Source organism: Aphanomyces astaci, assembly GCF_000520075.1.
Source record: "Aphanomyces astaci strain APO3 unplaced genomic scaffold supercont1.14, whole genome shotgun sequence".
Lineage (NCBI taxonomy): Eukaryota > Oomycota > Saprolegniomycetes > Saprolegniales > Verrucalvaceae > Aphanomyces > Aphanomyces astaci.
In genome coordinates, this window is record NW_009798277.1 from 740,790 (window position 1) to 756,367 (window position 15,578).

The 15,578-nt window shown below is 48.5% G+C and overlaps 6 protein-coding genes across 7 annotated transcripts in view; all 6 read left to right on the forward strand.

Moving 5' to 3' along the window:
- Nucleotides 1-718: 718 nt before the first annotated feature.
- H257_07039 (hypothetical protein) lies at nt 719-2,709 on the forward strand. Its single transcript, XM_009832456.1, has 3 exons — nt 719-1,509; nt 2,100-2,343; nt 2,405-2,709. The coding sequence occupies exons 1-3, from the start codon at nt 751-753 to the stop codon at nt 2,539-2,541; spliced, it is 1,140 nt and encodes a 379-aa protein (XP_009830758.1). The 5' UTR covers nt 719-750; the 3' UTR covers nt 2,542-2,709.
- Nucleotides 2,710-4,908: 2,199 nt separating this feature from the next.
- On the forward strand, nt 4,909-6,498 carry H257_07040 (hypothetical protein; the record flags this gene model as incomplete). Its single annotated transcript, XM_009832457.1, has 3 exons — nt 4,909-5,925; nt 5,993-6,236; nt 6,304-6,498. The coding sequence occupies 3 exons, from the start codon at nt 4,909-4,911 to the stop codon at nt 6,438-6,440; spliced, it is 1,398 nt and encodes a 465-aa protein (XP_009830759.1). The 3' UTR covers nt 6,441-6,498.
- A 400-nt stretch (nt 6,499-6,898) lies between these two features.
- H257_07041 (hypothetical protein) lies at nt 6,899-11,160 on the forward strand (the record flags this gene model as incomplete). The annotated part of the gene is made up of 16 exons (XM_009832458.1): nt 6,899-7,030; nt 7,095-7,200; nt 7,300-7,371; nt 7,494-7,599; nt 7,704-7,860; nt 7,981-8,076; nt 8,141-8,217; nt 8,289-8,380; nt 8,494-8,636; nt 8,797-8,906; nt 9,005-9,073; nt 9,134-9,246; nt 9,321-9,411; nt 9,463-9,555; nt 10,054-10,336; nt 10,415-11,160. The coding sequence occupies 16 exons, from the start codon at nt 6,899-6,901 to the stop codon at nt 11,054-11,056; spliced, it is 2,382 nt and encodes a 793-aa protein (XP_009830760.1). The 3' UTR covers nt 11,057-11,160.
- A 225-nt stretch (nt 11,161-11,385) lies between these two features.
- Nucleotides 11,386-12,336, forward strand: H257_07042. 2 transcript variants are annotated; one of them, XM_009832459.1, is made up of 7 exons: nt 11,386-11,409; nt 11,460-11,531; nt 11,582-11,659; nt 11,710-11,754; nt 11,811-11,901; nt 11,949-12,040; nt 12,085-12,336. In XM_009832459.1, exons 1-7 carry the CDS (start codon nt 11,407-11,409, stop codon nt 12,301-12,303), a joined length of 600 nt encoding a protein of 199 aa, XP_009830761.1. In that variant the 5' UTR covers nt 11,386-11,406; the 3' UTR covers nt 12,304-12,336. The 2 variants fall into 2 exon arrangements, with proteins under 2 accessions (XP_009830761.1, XP_009830762.1); XM_009832460.1 differs by having other exon boundaries at nt 11,949-12,336.
- Nucleotides 12,337-12,783: 447 nt separating this feature from the next.
- Nucleotides 12,784-14,009, forward strand: H257_07043 (hypothetical protein; the record flags this gene model as incomplete). The annotated part of the gene is made up of 1 exon (XM_009832461.1): nt 12,784-14,009. Exon 1 carries the CDS (start codon nt 12,810-12,812, stop codon nt 14,007-14,009), a length of 1,200 nt encoding a protein of 399 aa, XP_009830763.1. The 5' UTR covers nt 12,784-12,809.
- A 907-nt stretch (nt 14,010-14,916) lies between these two features.
- H257_07044 (hypothetical protein) overlaps nt 14,917-15,578 on the forward strand; it is a gene marked incomplete at its 3' end in the record, with an annotated part of 1,224 nt that continues 562 nt past the window's right edge. Inside the window, exon 1 of the mRNA XM_009832462.1 lies at nt 14,917-15,562. Within this exon, the coding sequence (XP_009830764.1) occupies nt 14,937-15,562 (626 nt within the window). The 5' untranslated portion in view covers nt 14,917-14,936. The remainder of the gene's footprint in view (nt 15,563-15,578) is intronic.

Below are 15,578 nucleotides of genomic sequence, written 5' to 3' on the forward strand. Positions count from 1 at the left end.
AGCGTCCCGGCCATAATAAACACAAAGAGGAAGACGTGGGCTCACAAAGCAGGGACAAGAAGTGAGCAGCTAGACCAATAACAAGCTTATGCATGCCTGTGATTGGTGGAGAACCACTGGTGCCAGAGGCAGGAGGGGCGCAGGACGGGAGACACAGGAGAGGGCTGGTAAGTTGCCATCTCGTGACACGATACTAGTATACTAGTATCTATATTCTCATGGATCTTTCTTGTAAAATCAGATACAATAGCACAGCTGTATTGTTACAGTTCGTAGCCTGTGGGCTTCCAAATGGCTCTAATACTGTACTCCAACAACCAAGAATCAGGGAGCTGATAACGTTAAACTAATTATAACTCCAACAATTATATTATCTTATCGCACTAGATATTACTTTGACTACAGTAGTATACGTCACTTCATCCACATGCTATCCACAAGTCAGTCATCGACAAGTCCTTGGATGACTTGAGGGATGAAAAGCCTTGCAGTTCGCCCCGAGCTCCCGGGAGGCCATCTGCGCTAGCGCGGCCGTACGAGAGCGCGGATCTAAGCACCGAATTACATATTCTTTCATAGTACTTACTGTATTTATAATCAGTACAGGACTACCGGTAATATATACTAACTTTCTACGTAGTACTTCGAAGTACGAAGTTTAGACGATTACTACGTATATGCAAATCGATCGAAGTACGTTTTAACAACTTCGACGTTCACCCATTATTGCAATCTATACCGTCGTCCGCGATGGTGTCGCCTGACAGCCGACGTGGCGTGCTGCGGCTGGCGTTGACTGTTTCCGGTCTGCTATTGTTTGGCATCTTCGCGTACACCACTGAGTCCTCATGGTCATATCTGAACGCCGTCCTTCTTCCCACACGTACCCACGTTCCCCACGTTCCATCGATCCCGACGATACCCACGACCGGCGGCGACCCTCCCTTCGAGAGCGTAGGGATCGTCACGTACATCCCCGACGGCCATATCAAGTTCATCAACCAAGCTCATCACATGTTGTGGTCTTCGTGGCGCTATGCAACGTCTCATGTGGACCGAGCGTCGCGCGGGCGGACCGACCTCATCCTGTTCGCGCACCGCAACGTGATCAGTCAAATGCCCGACGAATGCACACTTCTGGACGTCACGGACGCCGCCGCGGTGGAAGCCACCCGGACCCACGTCGCCGACCAATGCTATGTCGTTGAACGAACGCCTCCTGCCGACGACTACTGGTTCCGGTACTCGTTCATGTTTAGCCTGTCGTACTTGGCGGAACCGGCCTTCCATACACTTCTGATGGACTACGACCGTCTGCTCCGCTCTGACTCGGACGTGGTGATTACGCCGGCATTCCTGAGCTTCCGACCACCCCAATTCGTCGTGGGCAGGGGCGGTTACATGGACGAAGACTTTACGAGGCATCGCATCCACAAGCTTGCATTGGACTTGAATATGACCCACCAAGGCCTGTACAACGTCGGCTCGACTTGGTTTGGCAACTCGACGGTATACATCTTGTGCATTTACCCTCTTTTTTGTGCTGACTCGCCAAATCCAATGATCGATTCATCATTCATTGTATTGTCGTTTTACCCCAAATTTGATTGACTTTTGTGCTGATTTGCCAAATCTATCGATCGATTCTTTATATGGACGTTTGTATGTTAAAGACGCCCACACTAATTGAAGTCACACACCAATGGTCGACGAGTGGATTTGATTGGCTACTTGATTAGTGATCTGGGTTTTGATTGGTCGATCGATTGTCTGCCGATTTGGTGCTGCTCATTTTTCGATTGATTGTTGAGCCATCCCACTCCAATTTCGAGTCGAGCTTGACAATACTGAATGTTGGATGGAAACCGTGGTGCGGTATCACACTAATTGAAGTCATACACTAATTTGACGTTGAGTGCAATCAGAAATCTGCTTGGCGATCCAATTCCTTCTTCTGTACATTTATTTGATACTTTTGGATTCATCGCTTTTTTATTCTCTTCATGTCGTTATATAAACACACCCAATTGTCATATATATATATATGCATACGCCTTTAGTTGATAATAACGCGTCGTGTTCGTGGTGGTGTTGATTAGTTGGTCCTGACAATGACCCCCAAGATGCTCCAAGTCGCCCAGTTCATTCTCGAAAGCCCCATCTATGGCGAGGAAATGGGGTTCCCCAAATGGCATCCTGGCGTAACCTCCATGTACGCTGGGGAATTGGTCGTGAATCACTTTATACCCAATGACAATGTGTGGGTTAATTCCGAGAGTTTGGACATCAACTGCAACGGACACGAAAGGACAGCAGACGTGTATCATAGCCACTGCTGGCCAGGTAGTTAGTTGGTTTGTCTTGTACTTGTTGTGGTATTTGTACCCATCTGTGGGCTTTCTAGGCGACCAGTATCCCGGGTACTTTAACAAGTGGGCGTACGAGCGCGGCGAATACACAGTCGACAAATTCCCGCGGCAAACGCTCAATATTTCCGTGATCAACGACTACTTTATGGCCATGGTGCTGTACGGAGCCTAGAGCATGCTGTATGTGTGCAATATAGACCCGTACGCAAGAACGCTGAGATACAGATACAGTAATGCATTGCGTACAGGAAAAACACAAATACAGATGCCACGTCGATGCATTATTATAAAAATGCATGGAAACAATCTGGCTACCGTGGATACGTATTGTAATAGGAACGAGCCACAGATTTTGTAACTTTACTGCAATTCGTATACTGTGCATAGTATTAATAACGTGGGGCACCAGTCATCAGCGTCGCTCTTTGCTTACTTAGTTCTCCGATTTCTCGTTGACATATTGAAGTGATACTTATATCAAAATATCCGCAAGATTCAGCTCATCAATTGAGGTCCAAAGGATATCAATTTAAATAGTAAACACGTGCGTACGGATTTTCAAAAGTAGCGTTTTTTGTAGGGCACCAGTTATCGGCGCACGTTTTAGACTTGTGTAATGTATTGATATGAATTCTCCAAACTCTACCGTATACCTTATGGATCTGTACCCCCAAAAATGTCAGTAAAATCTGATCGAAATGGATACGATGGTCTGATTTCTTTCCAGTGCGTTCGGATTGGTTACTTCGTCTACTTTGACTTGTTTAATTGGCTAGTACGCGATAATTGGATTGTTTTGACCAATATAAAGCGACTTGGGTACAGCACCAAATCGTACTTTATTGACACCATACAGCAATTTGGGTACAACTCGATAAGGCAAAATCATGGGTACTGACTGATCCATAAGGTATACCGTGGGATGCACTGTCATCATATTAGCTATCAAAGGAGTATGTGTTTAGAATGGGTATTATTGTTACAGTATGGATTTCTGATAGAATTTATCAGGGGCACTAATTCTTGAAGAACTATATTATGACCAATAAGATGTTTTCGGGCATTCTATTAACTCCCAACAGTGCTGAAGACTGACGTCTTAGCCGATGACTAATGCCCTAACGTTACGTTAACGTGTCCGACCATTGATGGGCCGAACGACCATTGATGGGCCGAACGACCATTGATGGGCCGACTTATTTCATCCAATTAAAACGCCAATCTACTCTGATTGGACAAAAGGCAACCTCTCGACAAATTTAACCTGCATGAATAAATGGAGGGGAAAATATTACATATTAAAGGTTCTTCAATTTATGAACCGACGAAATGCCGCCAAGAACGCAGGTCACCATGGACAAGGCCGTCCACGATGTGTTAAGCAAGTACACACGGCATCAACTGCTGCGGAGGCCTATGGCGTTCCATCGCGGACGCTTCGGAAGCATTCGGCAAAAGCTGACCCCGGCGTCATCGAAATACAAACATCTTTCAAGGAAGCCGTGACGGTTAGTGGTAAGGGCAGTTAATAAATTAAATGTTATTATTGTTTATGCTAAATGTTGTTATTGTTCGAAGTTAAAAGATACAAGAAAAAGATACTTTTTTTTGGTTAACGTTATACTAACTGTTATGATTTATGCTATATTCAGATTCCTTAGGCACCGTGCCCACCTCGAAGAATAATCTTCACTGGTTAACCTTTGCCCTGACCCAACCTACTCCCGTTGTAGAGGAGTTTTACAGTGTGAGGGTACGGAACGGACGCAGGCACACTTGGTGGTGACGAAACTTATGCCGCTGACACCCGCAATGGACACCAGAAGGAATATTGCTGAATGACACACAAACCAGGTTGTCCAAGTATCGTACAACGGGGTTTTGCGCATGCTCACCAACGTTTGCACAAACGTTTGTACAAACGAGCTATATTGCACAAACGAGTTACAATATGAGGTGTACATTATTCCACGTGTGCCAATAACATTGAAAATGTTATTTTCCAACTGAGATTCCAATACGTGATACCTGTTCAGATTTGGTAAACCTCTATTAATTGTAATTTCTCGCTGGATGAAAAAAAACTGACACCTGGATTCTTCATAATTAGTTCAAGTATAAAAGTTGGCCCATCAATGGTCGAATGTGTAAAGTGCTCGACTTCAAAAAAATCCTGTACATTCCTAAACTGTTTAAATCTATATCCTTCGAGTTATTCATAAAGTACTCATCATTACCTATCCGAAAATGTATCATTCCCACTCGGAAAACAAAAAACAACCGAAATAATTGAGATTAAAAATGAAGAAAAGTTGGCCCATCAATGGTCGGACACGTTAATATAAAAACTATTAAAAATATTATTAATACATAGTACTACTAGTACTACGTAGATATTCTGCCCTTTTTAAAACAGTTTCTACTTCGTAGTACTACTACTACGTAGTAGTACGAAGTAGTAACTGTTGTAAAAAGGGCAGCCGTTACATATTGAAGTCGAGGTGAGTAACTGCTGGATCGTGTCGTACTTCGATTGCGAATGGGTATCGGCAGTCGTCGCCGCCGCGGCCAAGCTGCAGCGTTTGTGGGTGTCATGGCCTTGCTTTTGTTGTGCTTCAACACCATTGGCGTGGAGTGGCAAGTGCTGCGAGTCCCCCAGACGTCGGCCCCTACTCCCGCGCTTTCTGGTCCAGCGATCATCGGAGTGGTTGCTGCCGTCGGTAGCTTGCGGAACGAAGCCGCGGAGACGGATCTTCGTGCTTCTCCATCCATTCCACCACCCACAACCTCGGCCATTGCTACTACGCCAGTGCCAAGAATCACTGTGATCCCATCAGTCGTTCCCATTTTCCCTGTTGAACCGACATCAACTCGTAACGCAACCAACGTCCTTTCGACCTCTGCCGTTCAAACCACGACAAGTACCGGTACAGCTCCGTCCACATTTGCGCTGGAAACAATAGACAACAACATGACCACACCCGTCCCCCTGTACGAGAGCGTGGCCATCGTCACCTTCGTCCCCGACGGTCATGTCAAGTTTATCGACCAAGCGCAGCACATGCTGTGGTCATCATGGCAGTTTGCCATTGGGCAAGTGCCCCGCCAACTCCGAGGTCGGACCGACTTGCTCGTCTTTGCTCATCGAAACGTGGTTGCTCGGCTGCCACCGTCGTGTGTTCGACTCGGTGACCCGTCGCTACTGCCCTCGACCCAATCGTCTCCCCCCTCCCACGACCGATGCTACATCGTCGAGCACACACCATCGGCAGACGCCTACTGGCACCGGTACAGCTTTATGTTTAGCTTGTCGTTTCTGGCCGAGCCAGCGTTTCAACCACTGCTTATGTCGTACGACCGACTGCTGCGCACCGACACGGACGTGGTAATTACGCCGGCGTTCCTGACGTTCCGACCTCGGCAATTTGTGGTCGGGCGAGGCGGGTACATGGTTGAAGAGTACACGAAATCGCGCATCCAAGAGCTTGCAATAGATCTCCACATGACCCACCAAGGCCTGTATAACGTCGGGTCGACCTGGTTTGGCAACACGTCGGTACAAAGTCCTACCCCAGCTGCAAGTCCATGATGGGTGGCGGATTGAGCCACTTTGTTTTGTGTAGACAGTACTCAGTATGGTGCCCAAGATGCTCGAAGTGGCCAAGTTCATTCTCGACAGTCCCAAGTATAACGTTGACCAAGGGTTTCCAAGGTGGCACATTGGCGTGACCTCCATGTATGCCGGGGAATTGGTCGTGAATCATTTTATACCCAAGGACAACGTGTGGGTCAATTCTGAGAGTTTGGACATCAACTGCAACAGCATTGAAAAGACAATCAACGTGTACCATAGCCACTGCTGGCCAGGTAGTTAGTTGGTTTGTCTTGTACTCGTTGGTGTGCTATTTTTTTGTACCCATATGTGGGCTTCTAGGTGACCAATACCCTGGCTACTTTAACAAGTGGGAATTCGAGCGCGGCGAATACACAGCCCAGCGATTTCCCCGCGACAATCTCGACTTGGCAGTTCTCAACGACTACTTTATGGCCATGGCACTGTATGGCAAGTAGTGTAACCTCCACATTAATATTGTACTATTAATAGTACAGCTGCAGTGCATTTGCTGACTATGATGGCTGCATTTTCGACGTGACCACAGCAACCAGATGAAAACACGCGAGGATGGCTGCGATGGATGGTGGAATTCACGTCCTATAAGTGTGTGCGGCGGTTCACTTGTCAACTTGACGAGCTTATCGTGGCAGTCTACGGCAGAGTCCTTATGCTAACACCCTCGACATGCAATATCAATTTGCTGCTCCACAAATGGAAACCGTTGACAACTCCACTGCTGCTAGTTTGAGTCAACAAAGGTTTACACATACAGCACTGCCATAACGGCACTGAAGAAGAACAAAGCTCCAGTAAAACAAGAATGGCCTTGCACTTTCGTGCTAATTTGACCACTTAATAACGTCTTTCAGTTCGGATGAAACGGCTGGCGCAACCTCAAGTAAGCCAATTGCATATGAAAGTGCCACTGGTGCCGGCGTTAGGCGTGGCCGTGGTGACGCTCTTGGCGGTGTCCCTGGCACTAGCGTGGCGCCTCCATCGTCTCACGCAGCTTCTCGTCGACCACCCTCGTGCAGTCGCTCATGCGGTCAGTCACCTCACCTTGTCCTATATATACACCATGGAGTTCAACCAAATGTTTCCTTTCACAGGTCGTGCCCCCTTCGACGCCCGCCACCACCCCTGGCTTTGCCTTGCCAGAATGGCGCCAAACGTTCAAACGGGCAGAGTACACATGTGTGGGGTGGCGCGACACTAGTACGACGACACTGAAAACCCTAGTACTACTAACAACTGCGTAGTGTACTACTAGTACTAGTTCTCGTCCTAACGTTGTGTCGGGTTGCGGGTGCGTAGGCAGTTGTGCTCTTGATGCCCCCCCAGTGGACGAGTTGCCATCCCACGATTGTTTCGCCACTATTTCCCCAGGTAACTTAACGTTGTCATGTAGATAGATAGCTCTTGACTCGATGCTCCTAGCTTTATTTAAGCGCGTTTTATGCGACTTGTGCAATGTAACTTGCATGTGTGGTGATGCTACTACTATGTAGGAAGCCCAGGGTATTGTGAAATCCAACACAAACAAACTGGGGCCATTCGAAGACTGTACACACAGTGCGACGGCATTCGAGTGCCATTTCGGTGCATCCAAGCTGGGTACAAAACAACACCATCACATTATCAAGACGACAACCGACCCATTCATAATTACTTCATCACTCCATATTTTTATATTTTTGGATATTATATTACGATATTAGGGACATTTGGGAGTATGCGGTGGACACAACGACGTACGTGTACTCCCACACCCCGTCCGTCCAGGCGCAAAACCTTCGCGGGTGGAACACAATGCGAGGCATCGTCATGAGCTTATACCCCCAAGCGCTAGCCAGTGGGTATGCCGCCATCCGACAGGTCAGTGTTTGCTTTGCTTGGTTTGACAATGACAAATGCAGCATCTACCGTATTCGTTATCTCGAAATCGATATGGCAGGCGGGTGCATATTTTTATACACACTGACGGCAATGGTGTAGCTCCGAGCAGTGGGATGCCTCCTTCCGATTGAAATTTGGATCGTGCAAGAAGAAGTCGTGGCGAGCGACCCGGTGCTGCGCGCCCTAACCACAAACGTACCTACATATTACCGTCGTTTCATAACTTCTTGTTTACGTCAGTGTCGTGGTTGAAAAATAGTTCAATTGCATGGTCCGATATGTCGAAGACCCGCTTGCGCGCAGATTCTTTGTCAAGCCTTATGCGATTTACCACAGGTAACCAATCCCCATAGCATGGTGATATGATATCCTAAATACGAAGTAACTAACAATTGTGGACATTCTAGTGTATTCGACCAGGTTTTGTTTCTCGATGCAGACAACTTTGCCGTCCGCGACCCGACCTACTTGTTTTCCCTGCCGGAATTTACTACCACAGGTTCGTTCTATACGCAAATAAAGAATGTGATTGCTATGTTCTATTAGTAGTATACAAAATCTTGACAAATATATAAATAAGCATAACGTTATCTTGATATACATAATGCACAGGCGCCATGTTTTGGCCAGACTACTGGCAGCCAAATAACACACTCTTTGGGGTGCACGAGCGCAGTTTGCTATGGGAAGTCCTCGGCGTACCCTTTATCGATATGTTTGAACAGGAATCGGGCCAACTCTTGATCGACCGTCAGGTACATACCAAATATATAAATAATATATATATATATATATATATCACTTACCATAGTGCATGCCAAATATATGTAAATAAAACTATATGTCAAATATAAATATATATATTATAATATTTCACTTTCAGGTCGTACCATATCACGTTTACATGGTGCGTAGAAAAGTGCGACTCCGTTACGTGTCCTCATGCGGATGGCGTTTCGGCTGCCTCGAGTGATCCACGACATGGATTTAATATGGGGGGACAAGGACCTATTTCGACTTGCTTGGTACAGATACATGAACCCCCCTCCATTGCTTGGATAACAATATATATATATATACCCCTCCATATCAAAATATTATTTCTAATCCTGAATAAATACAGGATGCAAGCCCATCGTCCGTTTCACATGATTCAAAAACCACCTGGCTCCGCTGGACTCAAGCACCACCAGTAAGCGAAAGAGCACTTACTATTTATAACTAGAAATATTTGATTCGATTCTATATGTAGATTCGACCTATTTTGTGGCCATAGCATGGTCCAGCACGACCCCGACGGCCACATTCTGTTTTTGCACCGCAATACGTTTAAGTTGACGGGAGCTGTTCAAGCCCCCCTGCTCTGTACGTACCCCCCCCCCCATCCCCCTACTTTGTGTGTTTTGACCTTGTTGACTTTTCAATATACTATGTGATAGGGGGGCATATTCAAGACTTTAACGGAGGTGTGGCGACCGTCGACTATGTCGTTCGATTTGCGCACGGTGGTGAAGCGTTCCAGAACTTTAGGTGCCATCAAAAACCTCAGTCATTTTGTGAAACGTGGTTCATTTTTTGCAGGTGTTTTGGGAATGACACCAACTACAGCCCAGCGTTTGACGTGCGGTCGTTCTCGGAGTTTCCGTTTGCTTCGATTGAAACGTCGTTGAATGCGTAAGTCAAGGATCTTAGAGACTGAATATACATGTACATGTATGCAAGTTGAAAACTATATCCGAAAAGGGTGGCTTATGAGTGTGTAGGTTTGCCACGCAAGCCGCATCACTAAGTACCACCACAGCATGATGCGTCGAGCAAAGATATACTTCGAAGTAATACTGTATATTGGTTAGGTCGTATCGTTACATCCAAAGTCGAAGCTGCCAGCACATTATTTCCACATACTGTAGTGTTAATACTCGTTGTACACGTTCGGCGTCTAGGACACTTTCTTAGCTATATTTGTTTCACCTTTTCAAGTGTTTCAAAGCCTCGTCTCACTCGCTTTCGTTTTCCAGCGACCGAAACGGTGATCGGTTACACCCTTTTCCAGTTTCACGTTCGGTTACATTACAACCACCGCACAATCCAAGTTTCGAGGATGGTGAGCCGCCCTCGACGATGGAACCAGCGAGCCATTGCATGCGCGGTGGGGCTGCTAGTGTCTTGTAGCGTGTTACTTGTGGTATTGGACGTTCGATTTGTGGACATCTTGCAGGTATCGTTCAAGTGCCCTTCTCCCCCGCTCAACCACACGCACCCAGTACTACCATCCACACCTTCATTCCTTACTGTCAACTCCACTATTGCTGGCGACGTGGTCTTGGCTGCTATTGTGGCTCCTCCTTCTACGACGACGACGACAGCTTCGACCCCGCCACCCCTCGCAACTCCCCGAGTGGCGTACATGCTCTACGCCACGGACGCCCGCACCGTATGCAACGCCGTCATAATGGTACACAACATTCGCCATCTCGGCACACCGCTCTCCATTCCAATCGTGACCCTCGTTTCATCGTCATTACCTCCACAGTACACTTTGTACCTCCAAGAGGCAGGGGCCGTGGTCGTCCCCGTGGAGCCGTGGCAGCAGCCGCTGGTTCACATCTCGGACGAATACGCCATGTCGCTGACCAAACTGCGCATCTTTGAACAGCGGGGATACGACAAAGTCGTCTACCTTGATTCGGACGCGGTCATTCAGCGCAACTTGGACCATTTGTTTCATCTGGGGGACGCCATCTTGTGGGCCCCGCACGCGTATTATATTGGCGAGCAGTATGCATTTGGCACGACGCTCCTCGTCGTCACGCCCTCCGACGCCGCGTTTGCCAAGTTGCAGCATGCGCTAGAGACCCCCCCCCGACCAAACTACTACGACATGGACGTGCTCAACGACCTGTGGCGACTCAGTTGCGGGTACCTCCCCAGCCACTACGTTGTGCTCACGCCATCGCTGAACGAAGACCTCGTGTGGGCGTTCAAAGACAAACAAGAACGCATCAACAAAACGTACGTGCATCATTACTCGAGGGGAAGCGACCTCGCCAAGCCGTGGCATGTATCAAAGTCGATGCTAGAGACGCGAAACCCAGCCTTCCATCCGCTTTTTTACGACCTGTTTTACCTCTATTGGGTCCACGAAGACAAGTATTGCAAGTGGATTCAGTCGTAGTAGTTAGTAGTTGTGGTTATGTTCAGGCTTCGTTGGCAGAATCAAAACCAAGATCTCAGTTGGATGGTTCACTGAGTAAATGTAGTCTAGTTTCCAATACGCTGTTACTTGCTTGTTCACGTTTCGATTTGTTGTTACTTTTTGGTTACAGTTAAGACCTCTATTTTAGCGGAACGCCATGGGTTCGTGAGATTTTTTTTTCGGCTGCAAAAATTGTACTAGTAGGATATTATAGCCAATCCAGTTAGAGTATGAATGGAATTAATTTGCTTTATATCCAATCATACACAAGAATGAATCCGATTGGTAGTTTAGTGGAAGATTTCTGGAGACAATTGAACCTCCCCATCATGGTGCGGATATGGAACGAACGTAGACGACATGTGTGACGCCTGTGTCGTAGAAATTCCGTTTCTGTGGTGACTTGGAGCCTCCTGCATGGCTTTTGGCCGAGATTCCATGCATTGCGCAATCGGTACGCGCACACGGCGCCAGGACGTCGCCGCCATGATGCTGTTTGAGTAGGTGCAGAATGGAGTGGATTTGGATGTCGTGACTGGCGCCATCGTGTCTGCAATCGTGAAAGCCGCCTCATATGACGAGGTGCGTTGCACTTTCTTACGTAACTTTCTCCTGGGACTCATCACGTGTAGGTCTTGGACCATCTTATTGCGGCCGTTGGCGAAGTCGATGCCAAGGTAGAAGGATGGACATACGTCGCATAGGAGGCGATAATGATGTGTGTGATGTGCAGGCCATTCTCGTGTCGATCAAGTGGATTCTCGTCCACGCGGCCAAGTACAACGTCCAGGAAGGCGTGCTTCTGTCTGAAGTCCAGCAACTAGGTACAACTCCTCCCCCAACCACAACACATTGAGCAGTGCTGTACTAGGATTGCCTTCGGGTGTGGCTGGCACATTAGCCTCGGTATTTCACCTCCATCAGCAAACGCTGCGCCGCCACTTGCAACTGCACAACCACCTGGTCTTGCCATACATGTCATGTACGAAATACTCAACCTTTTGTAGGCACCAGCATCATCGGCGGTACCTTGCAAATGGGAGCTGTCGTACACGTTGGCGACGGAAGCAGCCACGGAGCTAGCCGCTCCGAGCATCCAACTGACTCTGGGCCAGCCTGAAAAAACCATTGCGTTTGATCTGGACGTGCACACATTTCGAGTGTTGCGCCAGGAACTGCACGCTGCACGGGCGTTGATGGCGTCGTCAGCATCGCATGTAGAGTAGAGAATAAGCGAATATGACACTCGAGAAATACCATGTGGATAGATCGATCATGATGTTTACTACCGGTACATGGCATCGGGTTGTTTGATGTTGGATACATGGTTGAATTTTTTCAGTTTTGAAGTCGAACGTTCTATATTTATCGCCAGTATGTAGTCTGCCAAAATTGGTATATCTCTGTCAAGTGATAATGCCCATTCACTAAAGACAATGAATCCTGACTAATCTTAACTTGTTCAAGTCATGTGAACATGGTTTGAATACACGGGACTCTCTGCTTTACGAGTTCTGCACAGAACACTTATTGTGCTATACTTATCTCCAGCACTGTAATGAGGGCGACAAGGGGGTTTCGTTCACATGTGCGGCTAGTGTATACTGTATCGCCCTTGAGAAACTGGTACTGTACACTCATGTCTATATATATACTTCGAAGTATATATATATAGCCATGACGTCCAGATACCAATCTACCCTATTGTCGTTTGTTTGTTGTAAGTCTCAATATGGAAGGGGGCGTCGACGGAGGTGGCAGTCACCGCCGCAAGTACATGGGACTGGTCACGTTACTCGTGTTGGTTATCGTGGGGGTAATATGTTTGGACTCGTCGCTGGTATCCAAAATGCGGCGAGCCACCGTAGCTACCACCTCTCACTTGTCCATTGTAACTTCATCGACCCTTGTCAAAGCCAACAACACGGGCCCCTCTACTGACAACTCCACCAACCCCCCCGAATTCTCTAACGGTAGCAGAACCATTCCGACCGATCCGAACCACACGGCTGCTTCCCCCCGTAACTCTGACCGTCCTTTCGATGTCACTGGTGCCCGCACAGGTGAATCTTCCGCCCCCACCGCGTCCACAACCCCATTCCCCACACCCGTTGCAATTACCGCAACAACTTTCTCCCAATCCCGTCGTTTAGCGTACATGTTGTACGCCACCGATTCGCGCGCCGTGTGCAATGCTCTGATCATGGCGCGCAACATTCGTGCGACGGGGACGCCCGTGACCATCCCAATCGTCACGCTCGTCGCCAGCGACGTGGCTCCAGGCATTGCTAAGCAACTCATGGACCCATCCAGCAACTTTGTCGTCGAGGTGGTAGAACCGTGGCAGCAATCTCGGGTGCATTTGAGCCACGAGTACGCGAACTCGTTGACCAAGCTGCGTATCTTTGAAGAGCGCGGGTACGACAAGGTCATCTACCTCGACTCGGACGCGTGGGTCCAGCGCAACTTGGACCATTTGTTTCATCTGGGGGACGCCATCTTATGGGCCCCGCACGCGTACTACATCAGCCAACAATACGCGTTTGGTTCTACGTTGCTCGTGTTTTCGCCGTCCAACGACGTCGTGGCGGCCCTTGCAGCTGCACTGGAGACCCCCCCGCGGCCCAATTACTTTGACATGGACGTGCTCAACGATTTGTTTCGGCTAGACTGCGGCTACCTCCCGAACCATTACGTCGTGCTCTCATATACTTTGAATGACGACGTCACATGGTCGTTCAAGACAAAAGAGGATCGGATGGCTAACACCTATGTGTATCACTTTTCGCCTGGACTGGGGGTCGGTAAACCCTGGCAAACGCCCAGATCCATCCTAAGCGACATGGACCAAGCGTACGAACCTCTGTTTTATGACCTCTTTGCCCGGTATTGGCAACAAGAGGACACGTTGTGCGCGTCGTGGTTGCGTTAATATATCCATCAAAACTATATCGTCATTGAGTTGTTTGCTTTTGTATTCACTTGATCCACTACGAAGCAGATGATGCACAACTGACGCTAATATTGTGGTGGGCAACGATTGGGGGATTAAAAAATCATGGCGGTAAGTACCACGGAAACGAATGGCTCGGACACGTCGTAGGGGGTGATCCAGCCAATGGCCACTTGATACGTGTCACGCTCTGCGCACGACGCCAGGTAGCCGACTCGGAAATGGAACGCAGCCTCCCCCTCCACAGCAATGATACCTTTCTCAACACAGCCGGGTTGATTAGTTCCAACTTGGTTCCTCAGTCAATCCTGGACATGACTGTAGCATACTGACCAACAGGTTGCAATATTTCACAAACTCCAAATGTCTTTGTCGCCGCTGTGCCTACTGCACTCGTGTTGGAGTGGCTACATCGTTGGACTCCAGAAACGTATCTGGGTTGCTAATAGCACCATTCCTTCAAGAGGGCAATACACCCAATCACTCGCCACTGTACAGTACATATTGCCCAACAACCAGGCAGTCATCTTCTCCCATGCCCATCGCCTCCCCATATCAACACAAACTGACCACCGGCTGTCCGAATACTGGTAGTACTGTACCAACATGGTACTACAGTACTGTACGTGCAACGGTTCACCTTGTATACCCGCACCATGGGGTATCTGTACAGTAGAGTAGAGTTGTTGTCATATGAATCCGCCACTCGTGAATATTGCGGGATCACATGGCACACATGTGACCGCTCGACACTTTACGATGTCCTGGGCCTAAAGGATCCTTTTCGCTCAACTACTTCCATGCCCCATGGAGCTAGTTCACTCTTGGAATGCTATTTTGGCTTTATCTGTACTTTTCCTTGTTCGAAAAAAGAGATATGCTGGTCCACAGGTCCGTGGAGTTTCCATGGAATACGCCATGACTGACCCCACCTTCACCCAACCGCCACCATCCCTTGCGACGACCAAACGCTCCATGCGGCATACCATCAGTGTCAAGTACTTGGCCGCCCTTCTCTTGTGTGTTGGGTGCGGGCTGGCCATTCTCTCGTTCGACGTGGCTGCGATCTCGATCACTCGCTTCCGACGGCAACAACACGACACCCCGACCAACACCAGCAACCGCATCATCATCGACTGTATCACCGCGTCGTTCGATTCCGGACGGACCAACGAGTCGGTCCTCTGCAACGACCGCGGCAAGCCACGACTCGCGTACATGCTGTACGCCACCGATGCTCGGACGGTGTGCAACGCAGTGATCATGGCGCACAACATTCGCAAACTGGGAACCCCACCGTCCATACCGATCGTGACCCTTGTCGTCGACGACGTCCCCGCGGCGATCGTTCAACGCCTCACCGATGCCGGCATCGTCGCCATCCCCGTGGCCCACTGGAAGCAAGCAGGTGTGCCGTCGAATGCCGAGTGGGTCAGTTCCTTGACCAAGTTGCGCATCTTCGAAGCCCGCGGGTACGACAAGGTCATCTACCTCGACTCGGACGCGGTCATTCAGCGCAATTTAGACCATTTGTTCCATCTGGGGGAC